At 36.2% G+C, this 26186-nt stretch overlaps 1 protein-coding gene across 6 annotated transcripts; it reads right to left on the bottom strand.

Moving 5' to 3' along the window:
* Window positions 1-13428: 13428 nt before the first annotated feature.
* Window positions 13429-24752, bottom strand: LOC138316107 (uncharacterized). 6 transcript variants are annotated; one of them, XR_011207592.1, is made up of 5 exons: window positions 23513-24460; window positions 22722-22821; window positions 20782-20854; window positions 18982-19058; window positions 15268-15408 (listed from the first exon to the last, which is right to left on the bottom strand). XR_011207592.1 is itself a non-coding variant. In XM_069257612.1 (4 exons), the coding sequence occupies exons 3-4, from the start codon at window positions 20806-20808 to the stop codon at window positions 14383-14385; spliced, it is 1053 nt and encodes a 350-aa protein (XP_069113713.1). In that variant the 5' UTR covers window positions 20809-20854; window positions 22722-22821; window positions 23513-24213; the 3' UTR covers window positions 13429-14382. The 6 variants fall into 6 exon arrangements, 3 of the variants coding, with proteins under 3 accessions (XP_069113713.1, XP_069113712.1, XP_069113714.1); XR_011207594.1 differs by having other exon boundaries at window positions 15270-15408; window positions 18968-19058; window positions 23513-24752; XM_069257612.1 differs by lacking the exon at window positions 18982-19058 and having other exon boundaries at window positions 13429-15408; window positions 23513-24213.
* Between the last annotated feature and the right edge of the window lie 1434 nt (window positions 24753-26186).

Here is a 26186-nt window from a genome sequence, read left to right as displayed (position 1 = left end):
TGTTTATTTGTTTACTGGTTTTTTTTGTTAGATATTTCTAGAAGTAGAAGGTTCTCCAAAATTCTTGAACTAAATGTAGGGTTTAGCTATGTATATACTCCAACTGTCCAAAGCTAATCAGAACTGTAATGAGACCTGTAATGAGACATATCAAGAATTGTACAGTGCCATATAAGATTCTATTGGGAGAGCTATTGTGACTTTATCTGTGGATTATTACAACACTTTGTGTGGATTTATTCATATTGCCTGGAACTTTAACAAATCATCGGTGGACATTCAATTTCCTTGTGGATTTGTGATTATTGTTAATTTGAAACCTGGAAGGATCAAGGATTATACCAGGACATTCGCATACATATAAGTAACACTTTAAATCATCGTACTACTCTTGTACCACCATCAATTACTTTAGACATTGTAAACCATCTCTGTATAATATTGTATATATAATTAAATTGTGTTTTGAATTTAGCTGCTTGTTTCTCATTTCTGTTATTCGTTCATGTAACAATACATGTACATGTATTCTATATAAAACACATTTTCGTTTTTTATTAATCAAAAAGGCTCACTACATTTCCGAAAAAAAAATCAAAATTGTCATAAATCATAAAATAATATACATGTTTAGTATAATCGATGGCCTGAGATGAGGATATATCAACAAACATTTCAATGTTTTACCGTAAGGCGCAGTGATAGTCAACGAACGCTTGATAATTAGGAAGACGGCGGGAAACATAAGACGACCCGCAGAATATGAACATTTAGGTTATTTTAATTAGTTCGTGATGATAAGTATTAACATTAGGCTAATAACTTTTGGGACTCGCCTGATTATCAATACAGATTTAAATTCACACTTAAAAAATTAATGATGCCGTTTCGGAAAGGTATGTCACGGAATAACTGAATGGGTCTTGTCGAGTGGGTCAAACAGACGCATGTTTTAACAATAATACAGATACTGCCAACTTATTTAACTTAATCAGTGATTTATATTTCTAATCAAGACACTTGGACAGAAAATCGAATGCTCTACAAGAAAACGCCTCTGTCAAACGGATGCAACTTTAGTGTTGTATTGGAGGTAACTCTAAGTTGGGTTATTGTTGAAAAAATAAGTTAAAAATTAAGTAACATCTTCTCTAAATCTGAGTGGCCTAACTATTGATTTAAACATATTTTATTGTGATGTTTTATATGCAATGGGATTGGGCACAAGTTTTCCAACTTATATATGTATGTCAGATATTTTGCCTTGTTCCAATGAAAATAACTTGTCATTGATTTATTCAAGGTCGCATGAGTCGATTGTCTAAAATATTTCAAGTAATTTTTCTTAATCAATAAGAGGTATAGAAACCTGTCTTTGAGCTTGTAACATGTTGGGATGAATGGCTAGAAAAAGTGTTAAAAAAGAATAAACTTAATTAAAGGTCATAGGAATCAAATACTGTAGGCAAACACGTTGAATTAACTGACTTCTTGTCATTAGCTACGATGCCAATTTACTTTATAAAGTATTGGAACTGTAGAAAATTTAATACAAAGTAGGCCTACAGGGCTTCTAAGTATGTCCAAATGATTTATTCGATTATGTTGACCTTCATTCAAAGTCACAGGGGTCAAATAAGCTATTTTTAACAACTTCATGTCAATATTATAGCTAACAAGTCTAAAGACCTGCTATTTATTATTTAACCTGTATTATATTTGTTTTTATGAAGTAAATCTAAATTCGTCCTTATGAATAATGACATTGTCTTAATTTTAGAAAAGTCTAGTATTATTAATTCCTTGAAGACATTTTATACAGTATATTGGCCATTGTCCTCTGGACCTTATACTTAGTTAAGAGCATAGACCGGAAATACCCGGTAGCAAACGTCCAATGCGTTCCATTGTACCCATGTATTTTCTTGTAATCATAATAATATTTTATAACGTACATGCATATATAAAAATAGCTAAGGAAGTAAAAAAAGGAATCACATTAACAAACGACTAAAAGGTTATGAGGTTATTTGGTGGAGGACAGAAGACGGGAAAATGTCAGTCTATGTCAAAGTTAAAGTTTGGTGAAGTTTTTTTAGTATAAAACACATGGAAAACCTCTTTCATTATCATTAAAGGTCAAGTGTTCCTGATGAAGATATTGTCATGAAAATCATTTCAAGAGTTAAGTCTAGAAAACATACAGCATGGTAGTAAAATTAAGAAACCTGATGTAATTATGAATAAAAACCTCCTTTGGGACAAGATATTTTAAGAATATGTGAATGAACTTTGAAAACTATTTTTTGTATGTTTTATCTTTATTATCAAAAATATCATACAGTTTAATTTGAACAACGCCTTCTTCAGTACTTTGAATATATCATAGCTTCATAACAAAACATCTTTCCGATTTAATCCATTGTATATATATATATATGTTTATATATTGGAAATAGTCTACATGGTAACTCAATGTACTAGGATAATCTACTAGGACTTTTTTTCTCCTATAAAACCATTTCATTTTGGTATTCATGTTGCCAATCAGACGTAACGTTACAAATGACGACGTAATGGGACGATCACGTAAAATTTAAAGCAAAAATTGAATTAAGCAATATTTCATTCAAAGAAATTCATTTGTTTAAACAATTTCTTGGTACTGCGGACAGAAAAAAATGATCTATTTCTTTTTCATTTTTAGTCGGAGGTTGCCCATTAAGCTCTTTAAAACTGCCACGTAATAATGTAGCCATCGTCCACATATCATATGCACATGTAGACCTACAACCATGACTTATAATATATATGTAACTTTCCCTAGGTGTGTTTAACTTGATGTTATGGATAACCAGTTAACATCCCGTGTTGCCAATGTTTCCACCAGTTGTTTAGGATTTTCTCCTATATAATGCGGAAGTAAACTTACTCTTACAGTTTCTCGCTCTAATTTAAGTGATTTTATCATTGCAGTTATTACAGAACCTCTGTCGGAAGAGCATGCTTCACTCATTGGCGGCCAGTCTGTATCTTTAATTGTAAGATCTGTGTAATGAGCTCAATAAAATGATGAAAATGTTATGATTTCTGGAGCAAAATAATTATTTCTCTCCCCACCTTTACACGATATCAGGGTGAAATGGTTGGTATGACTACTGAGATTTTGTGGACAACCGCTCCTTCCAGGTTTGATGTATTTGTGGTTTTAGGAAATTGATCGATTACACGAGCTTCATGCAGGTGTTTGAATCTCCTGTCTCTTATCTTCTGGTTGGAAGTATTGGATGGGAATTTTAGTTCGTATTACAACTATTCTTTCATTAACAAAAACACGGAGCCAGGTCAAGGAAGCTTCAGAATTATATTCTTTCTCTTTAAAGTAGTGTTTATTATCATCAATCGTATACAACACAACAATAAAATATTCTCGTTATGTATAGCATCATGTTTAAGTATCACTGGTAATCTCCAGAATTCACATCATCTGTTTGCAGATTGTTGCTGGACTCCAAATTGAACCCATAACCCTTTCATTGAATTTCTTCATGCTTTATCCAACATGTTCCATTTCACAAGTATTTGTTATAAAGCATTGCTACACGTCATGTGTGTTCTGTAATCTACCAAAAGTACCAATAATCACAGGCCAAAACAATCAACGTGATTGATTTAACTCTTAGGATTAAAAATTATTCTATTCAAATCAGTTTTTCAGAACAAAATTGTTCTAAAATGTTAACAAGTATGTGAATTGCATTTGCTCTGTTGACGTATAGCCTCCATTCCCTTTGAAGATTGATAAATCTTTAAATGTTGCATGTTGCATAGTTGTCATAATTATACACATTAAATGAGGCACAGTTAATAACTTCGTCAACATTGTCGTCTAAAAAGGATTTGCTGCTTTGGAAATGTTCCACATTTGCTGATATCTTAGAGGAACAATATATATTATATTGCCCACTGTTACAAACATGTCATCATAACGACCTATTCCATCTACTAAAATTGGAGTTGCCCAGGATATGACAACTCGAAACACTTTGGGATTTCTCAATCAAGTTTTTAATGGCAGATTTTCATTACCAAGGTAAAGTTTGTGAAGCAATATAAAATCGGATATATCATTTAGTGTTGTTTGGTGTGTGTTAATAGCTCCTGAGATCACAGCAGATCATACTTCTAGCCTTAAGGTCCTATAATTACAGAATAATAACATACAAGTAGGCCAGTAGTATATGTTCTGTAACACAGAATCATCATCCCTTTTAACTCTCAAGTCGCCTATTTTTAAAACTTATTACTTTTACAATAACTGGTGGTACAATCGATTTCGATATAAAAACGTTCCAGAAAGGGAGTCTTTTGCCATCCTTGTAAGGAGAGTACGAAATGATACGAAGAGTACAAAAGGGGAGGGTACGCAATGATACCAATAGCACAAACGGGGAAAGTACGCAATGATACGAAGAGCACTAACGGGGAAAGTACGCAATGATACGAAGAGCACAAACGGGGAGAGTACGCAATGATACAAAGGGCACAAACAACAGTACGCAATGATACAAAGATACAAACAAAACAATTTTTCAAAATAGGACAGCAAAATATGCTACGAAACATTTTTATAGCAATGCAATGCTGGTGAACCAAATAACTTTCAAACTAGGAAGGGAAGAAAAGCCATGCTTTGAGTACGCAATGATATGAAGAGTATAAACGGGGAGAGTACGCAATGATACCAAGAGTACAAACGGGGAGAGTACGCAATGATATGAAGAGTATAAACGGGGAGACGTAGATACCAAGAGTACAAACGGGGAGAGTACGCAATGATACCAAGAGTACAAACGGGGAGAGTACGCAATGATACCAAGAGTACAAACGGGGAGAGTACGCAATGATACCAAGAGTACAAACGGGGAGAGTACGCAATGATATGAAGAGTATAAACGGGGAGAGTACGCAATGATACCAAGAGTAGAAACGGGGAGAGTACGCAATGATACAAAGGGCACAAACGGGGAGAGTACGCAATGATACAAGAGTACAAACGGGGAGAGTACGCAATGATACCAAGAGTATAAAAGGGGAGAGTACGCAATGATACCAAGGGTACAAACAGGGAGAGTACGCAATGATACCAAGAGTACAAAACGGGGAGTACGCAATGATAAAGAGTAAAACGGGGAGAGATACGCAATGATACCAAGAGTACAAACGGGGAGAGTACGCAATGATACAAGAGTATAAACGGGAGAGTACGCAATGATACCAAGAGAAGACAAACGGGGAAAGTAATAGCAATGATACCAAGAGCACAAACGGGGAGAGTACGCAATGATACCAAGAGTACAAACGGGGAGAGTACGCAATGATACCAAGAGCACAAACGGGGAGAGTACGCAATTATACCAAGAGACAAACGGGAGAGTACGCAATGATACAAGAGTACAAACGGGGAGAGTACGCAATGATACCAAGAGTACAAACGGGGAGAGTACGCAATGATACCAAGAACAAACGGGGAGAGTACGCAATGATACCAAGAGTACAAACGGGGAGAGTACGCAATGATATACCAAACGGAGTAAAAACGAAGTAAGCGCAATGATACAAGAGCACAAACGGGGAGAGTACGCAATGATACGCAAGAGCAAACGGGGAGAGTACGCAATGATACCAAGAGTACAAACGGGAGAGTACGCAATGATACAAGAAAGGGGAGAGTACGCAATGATACCAAGAGTACAAACGGGGAGAGTACGCAATGATACCAAGAGTACAAACGGGGAGAGTACGCAATGATACCAAGAGTACAAACGGGAGAGAGTACGCAATGATACCAAGAGTACAAACGGGGAGAGTACGCAATGATACCAAGAGTACAAACGGGGAGAGTACGCAATGATACCAAGACAAACGGGGAGAGTACGCAATGATACCAAGAGTACAAACGGGGAGAGTACGCAATGATACCAAGAGTACAAACGGGGAGAGTACGCAATGATACCAAGAGTACAAACGGGGAGAGTACGCAATGATACCAAGAGCACAAACGGGGAGAGTACGCAATGATACCAAGAGTACAAACGGGGAGAGTACGCAATGATATCCAAGAGTACAAACGGGGAGAGTACGCAATGATACCAAGAGTACAAACGGGGAGAGTACGCAATGATACCAAGAGTAGAAACGGGGAAAGTATGCAATGATACCAAGAGCACAAACGGGGAGAGTACGCAATGATACCAAGAGCACAAACGGGGAGAGTACGCAATGATACCAAGAGCACAAACGGGGAGAGTACGCAATGATACCAAGAGTACAAACGGGGAGAGTACGCAATGATACCAAGAGACAAACGGGGAGAGTACGCAATGATACCAAGAGTACAAACGGGGAGAGTACGCAATGATACCAAGAGCACAAACGGGGAGAGTACGCAATGATACCAAGAGTACAAACGGGGAGAGTACGCAATGATACCAAGAGTACAAACGGGGAGAACGCAATGATACCAAGAGACAAACGGGGAGAGTACGCAATGATACCAAGAGCTACAAACGGGGAGAGTACGCAATGATACAAGAGCACAAACGGGGAGAGTAGCAATGATAAAGAGTACAAACGGGGAGAGTACGCAATGATACCAAGAGACAAACGGGGAGAGTACGCAATGATACCAAGAGCACAAACGGGGAAAGTACGCAATGATACCAGAGCACAAACGGGGAAAGTACGCAATGATACCAAGAGAAAAACAGGGAGAGTACGCAATGATACCAAGAGAAGAAACGGGGAAAGTAGCAATGATACCAAGAGCACAAACGGGGAGAGTACGCAATGATACCAAGAGCACAAACGTGGAAAGTGCGCAATGATACCAAGAGCACAAACGGGGAGAGTACGCAATGATACCAAGAGTACAAACGGGGAGAGTACGCAATGATACCAAGAGCACTAACGGGGAGAGTACACAATGGTACCCAGAGTACCAACGAGGAGATTACGCAATGATACCAAGAGCACAAACGGGGAGAGTATGCAATGATATGAAGAGTACAAACGGGGAGAGTACGCAATGATACGAAGAGCACAAACGGGGAGAGTACGCAATGATACCAAGAGCACAAACGGGGAAAGTACGCAATGATACCTAGAGCACAAACGGGGAAAGTACGCAATGATACCTAGAGAAGAAACAGGGAGAGTACGCAATGATACCAAGAGAAGAAACGGGGAAAGTATGCAATGATACCAAGAGCACAAACGGGGAGAGTACGCAATGATACCAAGAGCACAAACGTGGAAAGTGCGCAATGATACCAAGAGCACAAACGGGGAGAGTACGCAACGATACTAAGAGCACAAACGGGGAGAGTACGCAATGATATGAAGAGTATATACTGGGAGAGTACGCAATGATACCAAGAGTACAAACGGTGAGAGTACGCAATCATACCAATAGTACCAACGGGGAGAGTACGCAATGATACCAAGAGCACAAACGAGGAGAGTACGCAATGATACCAACAGTACAAACGGGGAGAGTACGCAATGATACCAACAGTACAAACGGGGAGAGTACGCAATGATACCAACAGTACAAACGGGGAGAGTACGCAATGATATCAAGGGTGCAAACGTGGAAAGTACGCAATGATGCGAAGAGTACAAACGCGGAAATTACGCAATGATGCGAAGAGCACAAACGGGGAGAGTACGCAATGATACCAAGAGTAGAAACGGGGAGAGTACGCAATGATACCAAGAGTACAAACGGGGAGAGTACGCAATGATACCAAGAGTACAAACGGGGAGAGTACGCAATGATACCAAGAGCACAAACGGGGAGAGTACGCAATGGTACCAAGAGTACCAACGAGGAGATTACGCAATGATACCAAGAGCACAAACGGGGAGAGTACGCAATTATGCGAAGAGCACAAACGGGGTGAGTACGCAATGATACGAAGAGCACAAGCAGGGAGAGTACGCAATGATACGAAGAGTACAAACAAAAGTGTGTAATAATACGAACAAAATAATTTTCAAAATAGGACAACAAAATATGCTACGAAACATTTGTAAAGCTATGCAATGCTGATGAACCAAATAACTTTCCAACTAGGAAGGAAAGAAAAGCCATGCTGTGAGTCATTCTGATAGAATTATGGTGAACAATCTGTTTTCAAACAAGGAAAAGCGATACCATAGTATGTTGGTTTATTTCGACCATGTTGAACTGTTGTATTGGCGATCGCGTGAAGCGAAGAGCGACAGTGCGACAATGCGCCAAGCGAAGAGCGAAAAAAATTACCCCACCAACGTGACAGAATTTTTCAGTTACACTGTCTAGTAAGATTGTCACATGGAGGGTTCATTTTGTCGAACTACGCTTGACGGGGTCGTCAATGCGACATGACAGAAATCAAACACCATAGATACATATTCAGCTTTTAAAATAGAGCTTGCTGCAAGCCATTTTGCTGGCTGGCAGTGGTGGTGAATACCTCAGCTTTCCAACATGGAGTAAAGACAGGCCATACTGCAATCCTATCTGATATCAATGGTGTGAGGAAATTGCATGCAGCAATACAGTACATTCTGAAGCAGTTATGCGAACAATAACTATTTATTTCGGAGGACAAATCATACAGAATGCTTACTTATTTCTACTCCTTGTACTGAGCTACATATTACAGAATTGGAATTGTATAATTGGTCTATCAGGGTCTGATAACAAAGATGACAATAGAAAATAACAAAGATGACAATAGAAAATAACAAAGATGACAATAGAAAACAAAGTTAAGGCAACGTAAGAGATGTGTCGCATCCGAATAATGGAATATTATTTTAGCTCCTGTTATGTGGATTTTGAATGGAACTTCTGTTATTAATGACTTCATAAGGAGAAACTTTGCTTGATATTTTATGTTAAGATAGCAGTTTTATCGTAAGGGAGATGTTAAACCCCGTAAATGTTTATAAAGGATGTTAATACTAAACATGGCGTTTTCTTTGAAGTTATGGTAAATTGATACATATGTTGTAAAATATACGACCCCATCAATTTAACAGTGATATTTTATGTGAAAAATGTAAGCATGCAGCGAATCAATAAGATAAAGGGCGACAACTCCACAATTATAATGTCAGGATTACTGAGGAATAAAGGCCATTACCGTGTTGGAACGTCTCAATCTTGTTAGAACTTTGTTCGATTTTCTTGAAAATTGCTATATGTAACAATTAAACTTCATAATTTTGATGTTTTGTTATTTTCGTGAGGATTTTTGAACACCAAATATAATTTCAAAAAGCTGATAAGTTAAAGAAACTTTTGTTCTTGAAAATCCTAGGTTTATACCATAGATGTAAAACACAATGCCTTTATCATAGAACATATTATACTACCGTGTGCGTTTATCTATGGTATGGTTTACCTCAGACAAATGTTTCTTTTTCATGAACAGAAAATCTTAGAAAATGACAATTTTGAGTTTCAGTGTAGAATGTTTGCTGCCATTTCATTAATTTGCTTCCTCCACCAAAACAGAACAAAATTCGTGTGAGGCGACTGAAAACATTGTGTACATTAATGTAAATGCATGATCACGAGGCAAACTTTTATTCTATCTAGCCTAATTGAATATTTTCATTTGTAACACAACGTCAATCATATGTTCCCCTACATGCCATATAGTCAGACGACCTCGGGAAATTGGCCAACTCCGACCCTGAAATACCATAAAGTCGTATGTCAACAATAACAGACATAATCACTCATCGTCTGTGATTGACTTCTAGCCTCCCGTACCTTCACAGAGCCAAACGATTCTTCTGCTGCCTTTAATAATCATTCCACAGCATTAAGCGTCTTCTTCTAAACAGGTTCCTTTTAGAAATTAAACAAGATACATTGTATCTTATTGATGTAATTAAGATATCATATTTAATTTTCTATATAAGATAACTCATTTAATATTCTATAGAAGATATCTCATATATGAAGATATCTCAATTAATATAATAGATATCTTATATAATTAAAATTTCGTTGCTATATATGATATCTTATATAGAATGAGATTTCGTAGTATTTAAAACTGATTTCTCCCTTGAGCATCATTCGGAGCACTTCGGAGCACATCTAAGAATCGTTCGCAATGGCGGAGATGGCGATGAAAGGGATAATCTAGTGCTAGCTCTGTGTGATTGCATTCAACGATGTATTGAAAACGCAGTTATTCCCGTTACTTTGGTTGTCGGTTTGGACATATCGGCAATAAACATAAATAGCGGAGGAAGAAGGTTGCTTCATATAGCAAAACACTTAGCTCACGTCATGTCACAAACTAGTCTCGAATCGAATATAAAGAAAATGAAACAAATAAAATAGAAACAACTACCTTGATCCTCAAATGCTCTAAATGTATAAAGCCATCGCGTGAAGTTATATGATATATTTTATTGAAACATAATATTTGTCGACATACATAATTTCTCTCTGCCACCACGCAGCTAACGCTCATTTTACCATCTCCCTTGACAATGTGGTACTTTAGGGATTTGTTGCTTATTCGACAAGTTACTTTACCGGCGAGATCTAGGTAATATGTCCTTGCTCCGCCATTTCAATAAAAAAATCAATATCTAATAAAAGATGACATTACCTCACCATACAAATCAAGATCAAATGACTTTACCACACCATACAAATAAGAAATGACCTTACCTCACCATACAAATCAGAAATCACCTTACCTCACCATACAAATCAGAAATCACCTTACCTCGCCATACAAATCCATGTAAAATGACCTTACCTCACTATACAAATCCAGGTAAAATGACCTTACTTCACCATACATATCCAGGTGAAATAACCTTACCTCACCATACTAATCAGGAATGACCTTACCTCACCATACAAATCAGAAATGACCTAACCTCGCCATACAAATCCAGGAAAAATGACCTTACCTAAGCATACAAAATCAGAAATGACCTTACCTCACCATACAAATCAGAAATGACCTTACCTCGCCATACAAATCCAGGTCAAATGACCATGCCCCACCATACAAATCAAGATCAAATAACCTTACCTCACCATACAAATCAGAAAAGACTTTACCTCACCATACAAATCAAGGTAAAATGACCTTACCTCACCATACAAATCAGAAATGACCTTACCTCGCCATACAAATCCAGCAAAAATGACCTAATCTCACCATACAAATCAGAAATGACTTTACCTCACAATGCAAATCAGAAATGACCTTACCTCACCATACCAATCAGAAATGACCTTACCTCACCATACAAATCAGAAATCACCTTACTTCAGCTTACAATCAGAAATGACCTTACCTCGCCATACAAATCCAGGTAAAATGACCTTACCTCGCCATACAAATCAGAAACTACATTACCTCACCATACAAATCAAAGTAAAATGACCTTACCTCGCCATACAAATCAAGGTGAAATGACCTTACCTCACCATACAAATCAGAAATGACCTTACCTCGCCATACAAATCAGAAATGACCTTACCTCACCATACAAATCAGAAATGACCTTTACCTCGTCATACAAATCAAGGTAAAATGACCTTATCTCACCATACAAATCAAGGTAAAATGACGTTACCTCACCATACATATCAGAAATGACCTTACCTCGACATACAAATCATGGTTAAATGACCTTATCTCACCATAAAGATCAAGGTAAAATGACCTTAACTCGCCATACAAATCAAAAATGACCTTACCTCGCCATACAAATCCAGGTAAAATGACCTTACCTCGCCATACAAATCCGGGTAAAATGACCTTACCTCACCTTACAAATCCAGGTCAAATCACCTTACCTCGCCATACATATCAGAAATGACTTTACCTCGCCATACAAATCAAGGTAAAATGACGTTATCTCACCATAATATCAGAAATGACCTTATCTCGCCATACAAATCAAGGTAAAATGACCATACCTCGCCATACAAATCAAGGTAAAGTGACGTTATCTCACCATACATATCAGAAATGACCTTACCTCGCCATACAAATCAAGGTAAAATGGCATTACCTCGCCATACAAATCAAGGTAATATGACTTTAACTCACCATACAAATCAGAAATGACCTTACCTCGCCATACAAATCCAGGTAAAATGACCATACCTCGCCATACAAATTAGGAATGACCTTACCTCACCTTACAAATCATGGTCAAATCACCTTACCTCGCCATACAAATCTAGGTCAAATCACCTTACCTCACCTTACAATCCGAAATGACCTTACATCGCCATACAAATCAAGGAAAAATGCCGTTATCTCACCATACATATCAGAAATGACCTTACCTCGCCATACAAATCAAGGTAAAATGACATTACCTCGCCATACAAATCAAGGTAATATGACTTTAACTCACCATACAAATCAGAAATGACCTAACCTCGCTATACAAATCCAGGTAAAATGACCTTACCTCGCCATACAAATTAGGAATGACCTTACCTCACCTTACAAATCATGGTCAAATCTCCTTACCTCGCCTTACAAATCCAGGTCAAATCACCTTACCTCACCTCCAATCCAAAATGACCTTACCTCGCCATACAAATCAAGGTAAAATGCCATTAACTCACCATACACATCATAAATGACGTTATCTCACCATACATATCAGAAATGACCTTACCTCGCCATACAAATCAAGGTAAAATGACCTTACCTCGCCATACAAATCAAGGTAAAATGACGTTATCTCACCATACATATCAGAAATGACCTTACCTCGCCATACAAATCCAGGTAAAATGACCTTACCTTACAAATCCAGGTCAAATCACCTTACCGCACCTTACAATCAGAAATGACCTTACCTCGCCATACAAATCCGGCTAAAATGACCTTACCTCACCTTACAAATCCAGGTCAAATCACCTTACCTCGCCATACAAATCAGAAATGACCTTACTTCACCATACAAATCCAGGTCAAATCACCTTACCTCACCTTACAAATCATGATCAGATCACCTTACCTCACCTTACAATCAGAAATGACATTACCTCGCCATACAAATCCAGGGAAAATGACCTAACCTCGCCATACAAATCCAGGTCAAATCACCTTACCTCGCCATACAAATCAGAAATGACATTACCTCGCCATACAAATCCAGGTCAAATCACCTAACCTCACCATTCAAATCAGAAATGACCTTACCTCACCATACAAATCAGGAATTACCTTACCTTACCATAGAAATCCAGGTCAACTGATTTTACCTCATTATAGAAGCCTGTTAATAACAATCAGTGTTAAAATAGTATTAGCTTTACTGTAAAGATTTTTCATAGTCACATGTTTATAAAAAACACAACACAAGATATTGTCAGCACGTATTTCGATTTTTAATGTTTTGCAAAGTAATTATTGCCTTATATTGTACAGATCTCAATACATATCATAGTAATGATGTCCGGAATGCCTAATATAGGCAATCTGAACCGGCAATCTGAACCGGCGATCTGAACACAGATATGGAAATGTTACGTAATAACTACATGTTTGTTACAATAAGCGTATCCCTCTTACTCAAAAAACTTATAACATGTCAGTTCAAAGCCACTTATACAGAATAAACGGGGTTTTTTATGGTTCTTAGATCACAGTCAGTACAGTGTGTTCCACACAAAATGGTTAGATTTGAGTTCAATTATATATTATGCAAAGAATCAATTGAAATCAATTTGAAGGATTGTATGTAAATGATAAGCATCATACCTGGCCTTAACAGTCAATGATAAGTGGGTGGAGATATATTGCTACAATCATGATTGGAACGTGAAACCTACAACTTATAGAATATGACAAAATGATGTCCCCGGAATGAACGAAAGTGGATTACTACCATATCGATTAATTTCATTATTTCGAGATGATGAAAATACTTCGTTATATCTCGAAAATATTGAGACAAAAACATCAACTATTCAGGATATTTTGAAACTGAAATACATGCCCGAAATTTCATAAGTTAGTTATGCAATGTTTTTAGAAAGTAACTGGAATCTTCGAGATATCATATCGAGATATTGAGATGAACAAAGAACTGAAGGACATCAGCAGCGCCCATAGGAATGTTATTACCACATCACATACACTACACTTTCTCTACACAGTCACACACAGAAATGCCGACAACCACACTCCAAAATATTAACAAACACATGTTTACTTGTCAAGGTATTATTACAAAAAACTCTTTTTTCCGGCGTGCTTAAGATATTCAGAGTCTCTTTAGTGATATGAATTGAGAACAAAGACAAGTCACATTTGAATATCATACAATTTGATTCTGTAGCGACGCTACACGTTCCAGCATACAGTTGTTATTGTCACCTAGAAACCATAAATCAAAATCCTTCATGGTGCTTATGGTATCCTTAGTTTGCTCCTCACGTGGGTAATAACTACGTATTAGGAAAATGTTACTTTTGTCCGGGTTACTTTGTGATGAAGTTAATTTCACGTACCATGGCACATCTGCAAAATGTTTAACGGGTAATAAACTGTATTTTATATTTCCAAATCGATGGTATATAAGTTGGGGGAAGTACTGAAAAGGGTCTTCATAAGAAAATATTCGACTAAGTCTGTTGATTAAACGGAAAAGTATATTATTTAGATGGCTAGAATGTTCACTCATAAGGGAGATAGACTCAGCACTGGACTTAATCAGGAAAAGTCTAGTGTCTAGTACGTAAGGGTATCCCGAAAATGTTGTTGTTATCACATCTAAACTTTTATCAGAATATAACATTTTTTCAAATAATATCATTGGGTTTTGTAACCAAACTGATTCTACACGAAACACAAATACATTGATATTTCTTTTCAGTAAGAGAAATATTAAATCTACTTCCCACTTCAGTAATTGAATATTTCTAATTTTTCGTGATATACTCATTTGTTCTAATTCCTGTTCTATGGAAAATACATTGACCGAAGATTCGAAACTCTCTATATCATCTTTGTCCTGATCATTCAATGTAATGAAAACCACATTTTCGTAAGAAATTAAATCCCGCACATTGCATATCCAGTTATACACGAAGGGTAGAGTACCGTTGAATACAAACGCCAGTAAGATTGGAGAATGATGTGACTTAACACGAGTTGCTGCCCTTTGAACAACTTTTTCTACCAAACTCCGGGATTTTTTGGTTTCTCGTGTCACAGATACATTCGGCGTAGCAGACCGAAGAGAAATTATTTCTGTCACCACAAATAAAGCAAAAAGAGTGATGGCACCGATCAAAATCGGTTTGTACCGAGAACATCCCGACTTCCACCATTTTCGTCGAATCTGAAACGAACAAAAAATAACATTGATTTGCAAATGCATTTACCGACAAATTGAAGTCCTACGCTCCTAGAGCATTGCTTGCATTTATCAAATTATTTATCTTGTAATGTTTCATGGCGTATTTTGTCGTCTGATCGTCTGGCGCTACATTTTCTGGCGGATGTATCGCTATTACTACATTACACCTAACGGAAGAGAGCAGTGTCATCGGTTGGTGTAGATATCAATCTTATTACAAAGGTTGACTCGGCACAGCAAATATTACTTTGACAGTCGAAATAAAAAATTCTTGCTTTTAAAAAATGAGAATACTCCAACACAGAACCAATTTATATGTAGCAACTTTAACCAAATTGATGCTGTCAAAAGACAATATAACGATAGAGGAAACGCCGTGGGTCTTTGTTAATTCACAACGAGCTCAAATATAAAATTGAGCATGGGTTTGCTAAGTTTATCTAGTTATTTAGGAATCACATACTGATATGCTTGTTGACATCGAAATCACAAACATTTTTCAGATATCTTAATCAGGAGATCATTCTCATTACTATTATAACAATGAGCATAGGTATGTGAACTATCCAAGAAAGGAAAAACGTTACAAAAATATCACGACAACTTATATAAATCATGTGTGTTAGTCTGCGTGTTGGCATGGAATAAATACCCATCCGAGAAAAAAATAGTGTATGGAAAGGGGATCATTTCTATCCACATCCCATCAAGAAATCTCTGAGAAAGACAAACGTACTACTTTCGCTATCGATGACACAGGGATGGTTGCACTACGCTGTACGCTGCGGTGATAATTCAGTGAAGCGTAGACCAACCATCGTGGGTCTATGACGATGGAGGTCATATCGATACCACTGAGTGGAAAAGAAACGTTCTGTTTTAAATAAATTTTGCTTGTAACGAGCATTTTCATTTGCTTAAAACTTTACAACATCAGCCCATAAAGGAAAGAATGGCGTCGCGGTTTGCAACGTCGCTTCCGATTGGCTGATTTCAGAGAGGAAGGAGTCCCAAAAATAATTTATAATTTTGAGGAGATTATCTTCAGTAAATTGAACTAAGGGTTAATTTGAATATAGTTTTTTTCTGTTTTGGAAATATAACACAAAAATGTGTCCTCTCATCATAAACAGCGTTTTTTAGAGTACACTCAGATTTTTGTGTTTTATCTCTATAACATAAAAAAAATCTATTCAAGTTAATCCTTAGTAAAACTCCAAAACAATACAAAACAAACAATCTGTCACTAGAAAGTAGTCCCCATTACACTAATAACACTGCTTCTCAGTACTATGGCTAAAGTAAAGTATTAAAAATATCAAACACATGCACTTTATTTAATTATGGAACTTCAAGCAGAAACTTTAATTATTGAATAGTTAAATCAACCAAACAAAGTGTATTGAACAACTAAAAGCAAATATTACAAAGGTCGTCTTGAGCATAGAAATTGACGATACGTTTTGATTGAACTAAAAGCTAAATTGCCAGATGCAAGATCACGGGAACGTATTTAATATGCAATTACAAAGATAGTCACAAAGGACTATTCTAACATCATAAAGTATTAATATACATTGTATTTTATTTTGTACAATTTACCTGTAAACCATATATATCAGAATTACAGTCTACACACTGTTCCTCATATCTCAGCTATATGGTGAAGGTAAGTATGCATTCAAAGTTAGTAAAATGTTAATAGAAAATGTATGCCATACAATACACTACACTAACTGGATTACAATGACATCATCATTATTTTTTAAGCCTAATAATTATATGATTATTGTGAAAGATTTAACTAGCATATACTAACAGCACGTAAACTGATCGAATGAGTTTAAGCGTTAGGGCCACTTTTTGTTCCCTTATCATCATGTAATATTCAACATAACTTTTGAAGATTAAAATTTGTTCAAATATAAAGACCGGTTGATATGTGAAATTCAGATGCATCCTTTAGAAAAATAGACATTACTCCTCAAATTATTCAGCCAATCCAAGCGAAACCTGCTCTGTTGGTAAAACACATAGCGATACGTAACCATTACTATCTATTGCAAAGCCTTAATGGAAGTACAGTTGTTTATCAGAAATTTTGGCAGCGTTGGAAGTTTTATGCACCGCTCTATCAAAGTCATTCTGAGAGCTGGCTTCCCCACTGACTTTTGATGTCTTTACTATATGTCTGGACATTGATGTTTTGTGACCGACGTGCCACAGACTAGACCAGTACACGACCACAACGTTAGTTAGATAGAATGCTATGTAGTAAGCTATAGAAAGGCGATTAATATGCAGATACATGTCTATCCATATCCTATTAGCGTCATACGTTTCCGTTGCCGACTATGTAATGAATGCTTCTATATGCAACGTCAAGGACGTGTTATTAGTTTATTAACCGTCTTCATCGTAAACACACACTGTTGTAGAAATAATGAGGAATTAGTACATGAAATCTTTGTGTTGATTTATTTTACTTTGAATCAATAAAACACTATTTGTATAGGTGATTTATTCTAGATTCGTATCATATCCTAGATATCATTTGTTGGGTCCAGGGTGTTCGCTGGTAACTTACAATATTAATAGTTTAAAGCTTGTCTTTAACAGGAATCATGCTCTAAGAAATAGTTTTGAACCTAATCGTAGGCTAAAAACTTCTTCCACAGTTTACTTAACTGATACATGCGACAATCCACAAGCTAGTTATAAGGCACTGTTTAAGTCGGATAAGTAGACTTGCAGCATGCAACAATGCTATCACTTTATTTTCTAACCAAAAAAAACTACAAATGATATTGTGTCTTTTTAATAGTGGTGAAACGGTCATGGAGGAATCACTAACTATTGACATTGTAAGAACTTTCTATCCATTCTACTATGCAGTCATTTGTTTGCAATACAAAGTTGTTAGTATTATAAATAGTAAGTCTCAACATGATACAGACAATGCGGAAACAATTCTGTTACGTCAAACAAGTCTCTCCTTATTTCCAGCAAAAAATATCTCTATGTAAGGTAAAGATGATAATTTGATTTAAAAGCTACCAAACTATTGGTTTATATTTAAATAAAACATTTTGGTATTGGTCCTATTTTAACTCATGGTATCAAACAGATTCCCAAAGTGTCTGACATGCACTCTGACGTCACAAACAAAAGAGTCTTGTATTTTGTGTTACGTAACGGGACATAAACGTTTGATTTCACCTATCACTTCAAGAGGAAATATTAAGCGTTCTTACCAAAATGATTGTTTACAAAATGAATGTGGGCAGATTTATCTAAACTACGTGCAAGAGGTTTGTGTGGAGGAGAGTGTTTTGATCCTATACTGTAGTAGATTACATCAGCATTAAAAGCGACACGTTTAATGTGCATCAATGTTGTGTCTGTCTGTAGAGCCTTGTGATGTTAGTAGGGATCAGGGTGTTAATTAAGGACCACACATTAGGGTATACTAATTACTCTCTGTGGGAATGGCGTGCTACTAGCCATGCATGCGTGCCTCCACCGAATGTTTTAAACGTACAATGATGTACTTACGGCAGTCAACCAATGTGGATGTATAAAACCCACAAACAAACCAATGTACAAAATGAACTCAGAGTAAACTGAACCAACTGAAAAAATAAAGCAATAAAACACTACACATGAGAGGGAAATTGTAGCAAAATACATACTTCGTCATGCTTTATACCGAATTCACATGTACAAAAATAAAATTACCGAATTCACACGTACAAAAATGAAATTACCGAATTCACACGTACAAAAATAAAATTACAAAGCTGTAAACAGATTACACTGCAAGGTCAAAAAGACACCAGAACAGATGTTAAATGTACAGTTCATGTTCAGTGAACTCTGGATGTACCAGTTATAAATAATGTGTAAATAAATTGTACATGTTTAGATAATGTCGAATATACATTAAATGTCACATGCAAATGTATAAGAGTCATTAAATCCATACCGCTAGTAATCAATGCAAAGCTATTGTCTCTTTTGATATTTCAATAGATTTAGCGAAAATGAAAATAAACGATAGATATTCCAATCTCTATACAGGAACCGATTGTTGGAAAATCAATACTAGGAAAACAGTGGCACGCACAAGGTCATATTGTTTTCAATGGCGGTGTCCTGAGGAGTGATCAATAAGTAGATGTTAGGTTACAATGTACAATAACCTTATACGCATGCCTTATGTTACACTCCTTTTGGACCGAATTCGTATGCGATGGAACGATGTCTTATTTGGTAAAAGAAAAGAACGTTTCGATGTCTGAAGACTAGTTCTATATCGATAAAGGACAATATGAAGGTAAATACAGAATTATACGAGATCTCCAGATGGTTAGATCTAGGAAAGAATATCAATAGTTATATAAGGATTTAGGGTAGGTTATTTAAACGTTTTATTCTCATGGTTAGAATCTGCAATAATAAAGGCAATGCCGAAAAAAATGTATATGTAATGTATAACAAAACAACGTAAAAGGCACACAGTCCACCAAATGGACAAATGAAACACGTATGTATGCAAAACATGAAAATATAAGGTTGGTTGATAAATTTGCTATCAAATCGTGTTAATGTTTAGACAGTATGTATAAGCCTTAGCTATTCATGATGCTATATACACATAGGTCGTACAGTGTAAGTGCTTATAGCATCATTTTATTGGTCGATACACATAAATGTCGTACAGTGCATTGCACCAGACCTTATATTATACGACTGTATTTATATCGGCGGTCATGTCTATCAACTCTCGAATTGATCTTTCAATTAAAGTTCCCCCAAATTGCACAATAATTCGCGACAGAACAGATAATGCTGTTAGATATTTGTCTTTTCTCTTCATCCCTCTTCTCTTCTGGATAGAATTTATTTGGTACCCAACTCAATATTATACTTTACTTATGTTATGTACTAGGATTTATTAAATTTCATCAGTTAGCAATTTTGACCTCCGAAAAAAAATCACAATGTCCACAACACAGTATATATTACCATGTAAATTATAACTTACTGGTTAATAATCAATACGAATGATTCATGTTTCCGGTGAGAACATAAAATATGTAAAAGATCAATTCAACAATGTGTTTGTTATCCCTATAGTCGATATCTAAAAACAACCCCAACCTGCTCACATTGTATCGCGTGTCAGGCACTCGGTCTATTGTGACCTCGATCAGGTAATAGACGGGGTACTCCTCTTTTTAGAATTTCTAGTATAATATCTTACCCAGCTAAATATGCACCAAAAGAACCTCTAATGTAATATAATGATTACCGGCAATATAAATGTCTTTATGTAAGTGTATGAATACATACCGATTTGATATTGAGATCGATGTCCATGGCTCTCGTTTTGTCTGCATCAATATGTGTCGTGTTTCTTTGGCGTCTACAACACATACAGTAGGTATGTATAATACACACTTCGTGTTTCTTATGACAAGATTTACTGTTTTTGGGTTTTACTGTCATTTTGGACATATTTAATATATTATAACTCAGCTTTCCGCCTGTCATACACTAGCGTGTTTATACTTAACTGCAGCTTGCGGTAAATTTAATTAGCAATTTTAATTGCTAAAAGAGTTTTACAAGTTGCTATCTTTTGAAAGTATGACAAATATTGCACACTCGAACCGAAATCACTGGAATTCGTTACCTAAAGAGATATACAATGTTGGTAAATATCCTAACTTAATCTGTAACTAAATGCCTAACGAAATTTGAGTAATTTAACTTATAAATTCACATGAAATAAATTTAAAACACACTATAATATCAATAAGTAATGAAACATAAAATACTTACGAAAATCAAACTTAAACTCCGTATACTACAGTTGATGTTCCACCAATGTGATCACTTGTACGAAAATCAAACTTAAACTCCCTATACGACAGTTGATGTTCCACCAATGTGATCACTTGTACGAAAATCAAACTTAAACTCCCTATACACAGTTGATGTTCCACCAATGTAAGTAATGAAACATAAAATACTTACGAAAATCAAACTTAAACTCCGTATACTACAGTTGATGTTCCACCAATGTGATCACTTGTACGAAAATCAAACTTAAACTCCCTATACGACAGTTGATGTTCCACCAATGTGATCACTTTGCTGACTACTTTTCACTTATGATATTGTAATGGACAACTTTAACTTACTATTATATCACTCTCGTTAAACTATATGACTTTTAGTGGTTAAAGGAAGTATGAAGCTGCCACCATCTAACCACTTCCTTCCTACCGAGCCATTAGACCGTGTGTTGTCCCCAAGGCCATCGATGTTAATGTGATAAATGTCCACGTATTTACTTGTCAGTCTATTTATAGGATACACTGATGGACTCTGGTATATTAAGTAGCTGTTGATTACGATGCATGTTCATCATCCATAGTGTAGCATAGAAGACATAAGATAAAACAAGTCATTGGAATGACTGTCATACTTAGGGATTAAGGTTCGAGTCTACCTAAGATTACAATAGATACTTAAACAAAAACTTGGATCCAGATTCGATTTACAACAATACAGCCAGTTGTGAATTTTATAACAAATTATTTTCGCCTAATCATTAACTAATGTCTGTTTAAAACAGTATCAAAGCAGAAATTGACTGCGATTTGCAATGCATATGTTGTCTGCTATTATGATTTGTGATATTGAACAAAAGAATGCGTACTTCAATGTCGTCAAATCGCCATCTTACTAGAATAAAACGAATGGCTTCCAAAAGAATATTAGTTTTGATCATGTACGGTAGACGTTGCAGATGTTGCCATGTCCTCGACGTGTCGTTATAAATCACTCATTAGAAGTTACTGTTCTCGGGGCTACGTATAGCACAATTTAAACTCTCAAAAGCCAATACATACTCAAACAACACAACATAGAACCTTACTTCAAGTGGCATGTTATGAAATTGCAAATAGTAGTTTCTATCACAAACCAACATGCAAATATCACAATGTTTTAACTTATATTTAGTATTCTCATATATCTAGTGGTATCTTTTCTGTCTGGAATAGTCTTAGAACAACAGAAGACTCTAGTAAACAATTAAAGTCTCTGCTGGTGCCCAGAGGGTGCCTTGGGACCAATACTTGTTCTATTAGTCACTTGGAAGCGCCTTGGTTCTGTAATAGGATACGACTCTTTCTCTAAACCTTTTACAAAGACATCACATCACCAAACGAGAAAAAGACGCCATGTTAAGATGCATAGAAAATCGGAGTTAATGCACGTACCTGTGTGTTGCAGGGTTTAGCAGCAATATAATCCGCCTGCTGTGCCCTTGTCAGGCGTTCCATTGATATGTAGTTCATGTGATGTGGGACTAGGTTTAACCTACAATTAATCAATAAACAAACATGATGAAAGAGATGGGCCGTCACACGAAACGTAGCATTCAAACTGCTCATTGCATCCATTATGTTACCAACGCTACAGGCATGTCTGTCAGTAGGTTTTAGTTTAAGGATTTTAATAGAAAAAAATGAATAATAAAACGAAGATATATCCATCAGTTAACCACACACGAACATTGACAGATGTTATCCCCAAGGGAAAACATCATTAATATTTATAAACTTAACATGCTCTCTATGCGAAATGCAGTGAACTGTTACAAAACTTCTTGTTTTAAATCCTCCTGAATTTTCATATGTTTGGTGATTTTACATGGCGATATGGAACCATACCTGATATTACAGGACTTAATTAAATATCGTGTATACTAAATTGAAAGGATATGTGTAGCTTCCGCATTTTACGGTAGTCGCCACCGAGTTTCCGTGACGTTTATATATAAACACAAGCTACTGGAGTAGTACTCTATAAAGTAGTTTTAACTCACATTGAGATAGCTTGACGTCAATATCATTACAAAATCAATTTATTATATTTCTTTTATAGAGTCTCAAAAAAAAATCAAAGAAATATTCATTCTAACAAAACCTCATATAAAACATATGAAAATTCCAAATAAATAAGAGTTTTAATGTTTAACATATGTACTGAATAAGATAGTGATACTTACATAAGAGAAACAAGATTTGGCTATACATGTCTTCCTTTTTCCAGTTAACTTATAAATCTTTCCGATTCGGAGTAATTTGACTCAACTATGTGAAGGATTCCATCCCCGATAAAATATAATCCTCCACCTACTTCAAACTAATAGACTATTTGTTGTCTTACACCAACGTTTACATAGTTATATGTAGTTTGTATGCACCGACTGTTTAGAAATAGATCAATGAACTGAGCCTTCCAGCAGCATGGTTTCCAATGGTGTAAACCTTAACGACGTGACGTCCATAACATCTTGAGAGAAAACAGTCCGCTGATTATGTAATCACTCTCCAGAATCAAGCGAGCATCAGACGATATCCGGACACGTTGGCGAGTCCCAGGAGGCGATTATATAGCCCAGTCGTCTTCGGTGTAGCAGTCGGTCTTCCTACAACCGTCCAAACGTATGCCCATCAGAACAGATGCGGGTTACATGAATGAGAAAGTGTGTCGTATATATCTGAAATGTCTTACCCTAACGCCGACTGTAGTCAGCGCACAGCTGTAGACGCTGTCTGACTGTGATGTAACTGTAGATATCGCGCTGGCCTGTCATATCGCTCCCTTAGATTTGTGTAATTGCAAAGCCATGAGGAACAGATATGGTCGAAATTCCTTTAGTGAAAAAGCGAAATGGTTTATTACATTGTGTGCAGCTTAGCCCATCTGTCTTTGCTCATTGCGTGCGCCCTAACAGGCCATTTAGCTTTGTTAGGATCGACGAGCAACATGAAGCTGATTCGCCATCGCTAGCTTCCAGCAGTTTGTGGCAATTTAAAAAAATGAATGGGAAATGACAAGTCACGTGTTCACTTTTTGTTCAAAATTACTGCACCAAGGAAATTAATGTCAGTAATCAAATCCAGGGTGGCAATTCCACTCACTCATTATACAATACATTTACCGTACAGAACACGTGTGTGCACCTTGCTACCAACAAAGATTCTAGTTCTAGACAGTGTATGGACATAACTGAGCATAGACACCAAAATTTATAGTGTGTATTTTTGGTATTAATTTTACCACGACAGGCATGTTTGATAATTTAACGCGTTAAAACAGCATGATGCTAGTACGCTAACATTTAACGCGTTAACTATTTTTATCACGTTAATAATTTTTTGATCACGTCAAACTTGACAACCAAACAGAAACGTCGTTATGTTGGCACATAGGAAACTGTGCTTTTCGCCTTTCCCATATGATCGAAAATCCACAGCCGTTTGTGAACAGTAAAAATATATCGATGGGTCATGGGTTTCCGACGATGTGTCATTCTGGTAAAAAAAAAAATATGTTTTGTAAATTGTAATGGAAAGGGCGTTTGTAACTAAGAATTAACTTGTGCCCGATCCTGTTGCTATGGCAATAAAATATGTTTAAACTAATTATTTTCTTCGCGCACCAAAAAAACTTCTTTTTGAGGAGAGAAGAAATTGGTTACACTAAAGCCATTTTATTAATTTTGGCAATAGGCATGTTCTGTGGTTAGAATTGTGATTTAGAGATTTTTGGTTTCGCTTTTTGTCTCCGTATGATTTATTGGCCTCGTAATTCTTTCCATACTGATAAAACCAAAATCAAATTCTTCTGAAACAGAATACGGAAATGAGATAGAGATTGATAATGGTGAAAAAAACTATATATATTATTGTCATTATCTGAATATCTACCTATATATATACATCACTTCGACCATTATAACGGCCGCATATTTTTCAAAATCCCTAGCTTTTTTCATTTGAAAAAGTCCGTGCCTTCATAAGAACTTAGTGTAAAAAAAAGTGGTCGATTTTGAAATACTTTACGAAAACAAAACGAAAAAAACGAAGCAAAACGTTGGGCGGAAGACAAATTTAATTTCACAGTCTTCTTCTTATTGCAAAGATGAATTACACTACCGGAACAATGAAGTGGGAATAAATTCAAATAATTCAGATAATGAATAATACAGTATTGGAAAAACCTCTACTTTATTTCAGGTTATACGTGCATGTAAAATTCTTTACAAGGCATTGTATAGATTATTCTTAGTATTCTCTTTATTTCCTCCATTTTGAAGATTATATAAATAGAATAACATACCCGTTGCCAGGCTGAAAATTCCGAAGAAAATGGCCATGTAAAACGGCTTTTAAATTAAGATTCAGGACAAAATGCAAATATTAGATTCAGTGAAGGAATCAAATTGGAAGGTTTATCTTTCACTGATGTTTTATTTTTATTTTTTTTAAGTATATTGTTTGAAAGCACGCGATAGTGTGACTTTCGATACTGTCTTGCGCTGCACTATGGATGATTTACATAGAATAACGTTACCGAGACACATCTATCACAAGAGTTCGCTTCGCAAACGGGCCTCGTTAAAAGTAATTTTTAACGCGTGAAATGCTATGAACTTTTATCGAGGCCTGTTTGCGAAGCGAACTCTTGTGATAGAGGTGTCTCGGTAACGTTATTCTATGTCAATTAAAGTGTGTTTAACGCGTTAAATGATAACGCGTTAAAACATCTCGTTTCTGACATGAACGGCCTTTCATAGAACAGTTATTGCTGTTACCAACACGACCCACAGGGACCTGGCACGAAATTTTTTTAACCAATAGTATACATACATATATTATAGTATCAAGGGTATG

The sequence above is a fragment of the Argopecten irradians genome, chromosome 2, assembly GCF_041381155.1.
Source record: "Argopecten irradians isolate NY chromosome 2, Ai_NY, whole genome shotgun sequence".
In the NCBI taxonomy this organism is placed as follows: domain Eukaryota; kingdom Metazoa; phylum Mollusca; class Bivalvia; order Pectinida; family Pectinidae; genus Argopecten; species Argopecten irradians.
Note: the sequence above shows the minus strand (reverse complement) of the source record. Positions and strands in the feature narration are given on the sequence as shown.

What these genes read in the sequence shown, in the direction of transcription:
- LOC138316107 (XM_069257611.1), bottom strand. An exon ending in CTAAACCCTGCAACACACAG is followed by an intron (nt 15,409 to 22,721) that starts GTACGTGCATTA and finishes TGTTCGTTTCAG; the next exon opens with ATTCGACGAAAATGGTGGAA.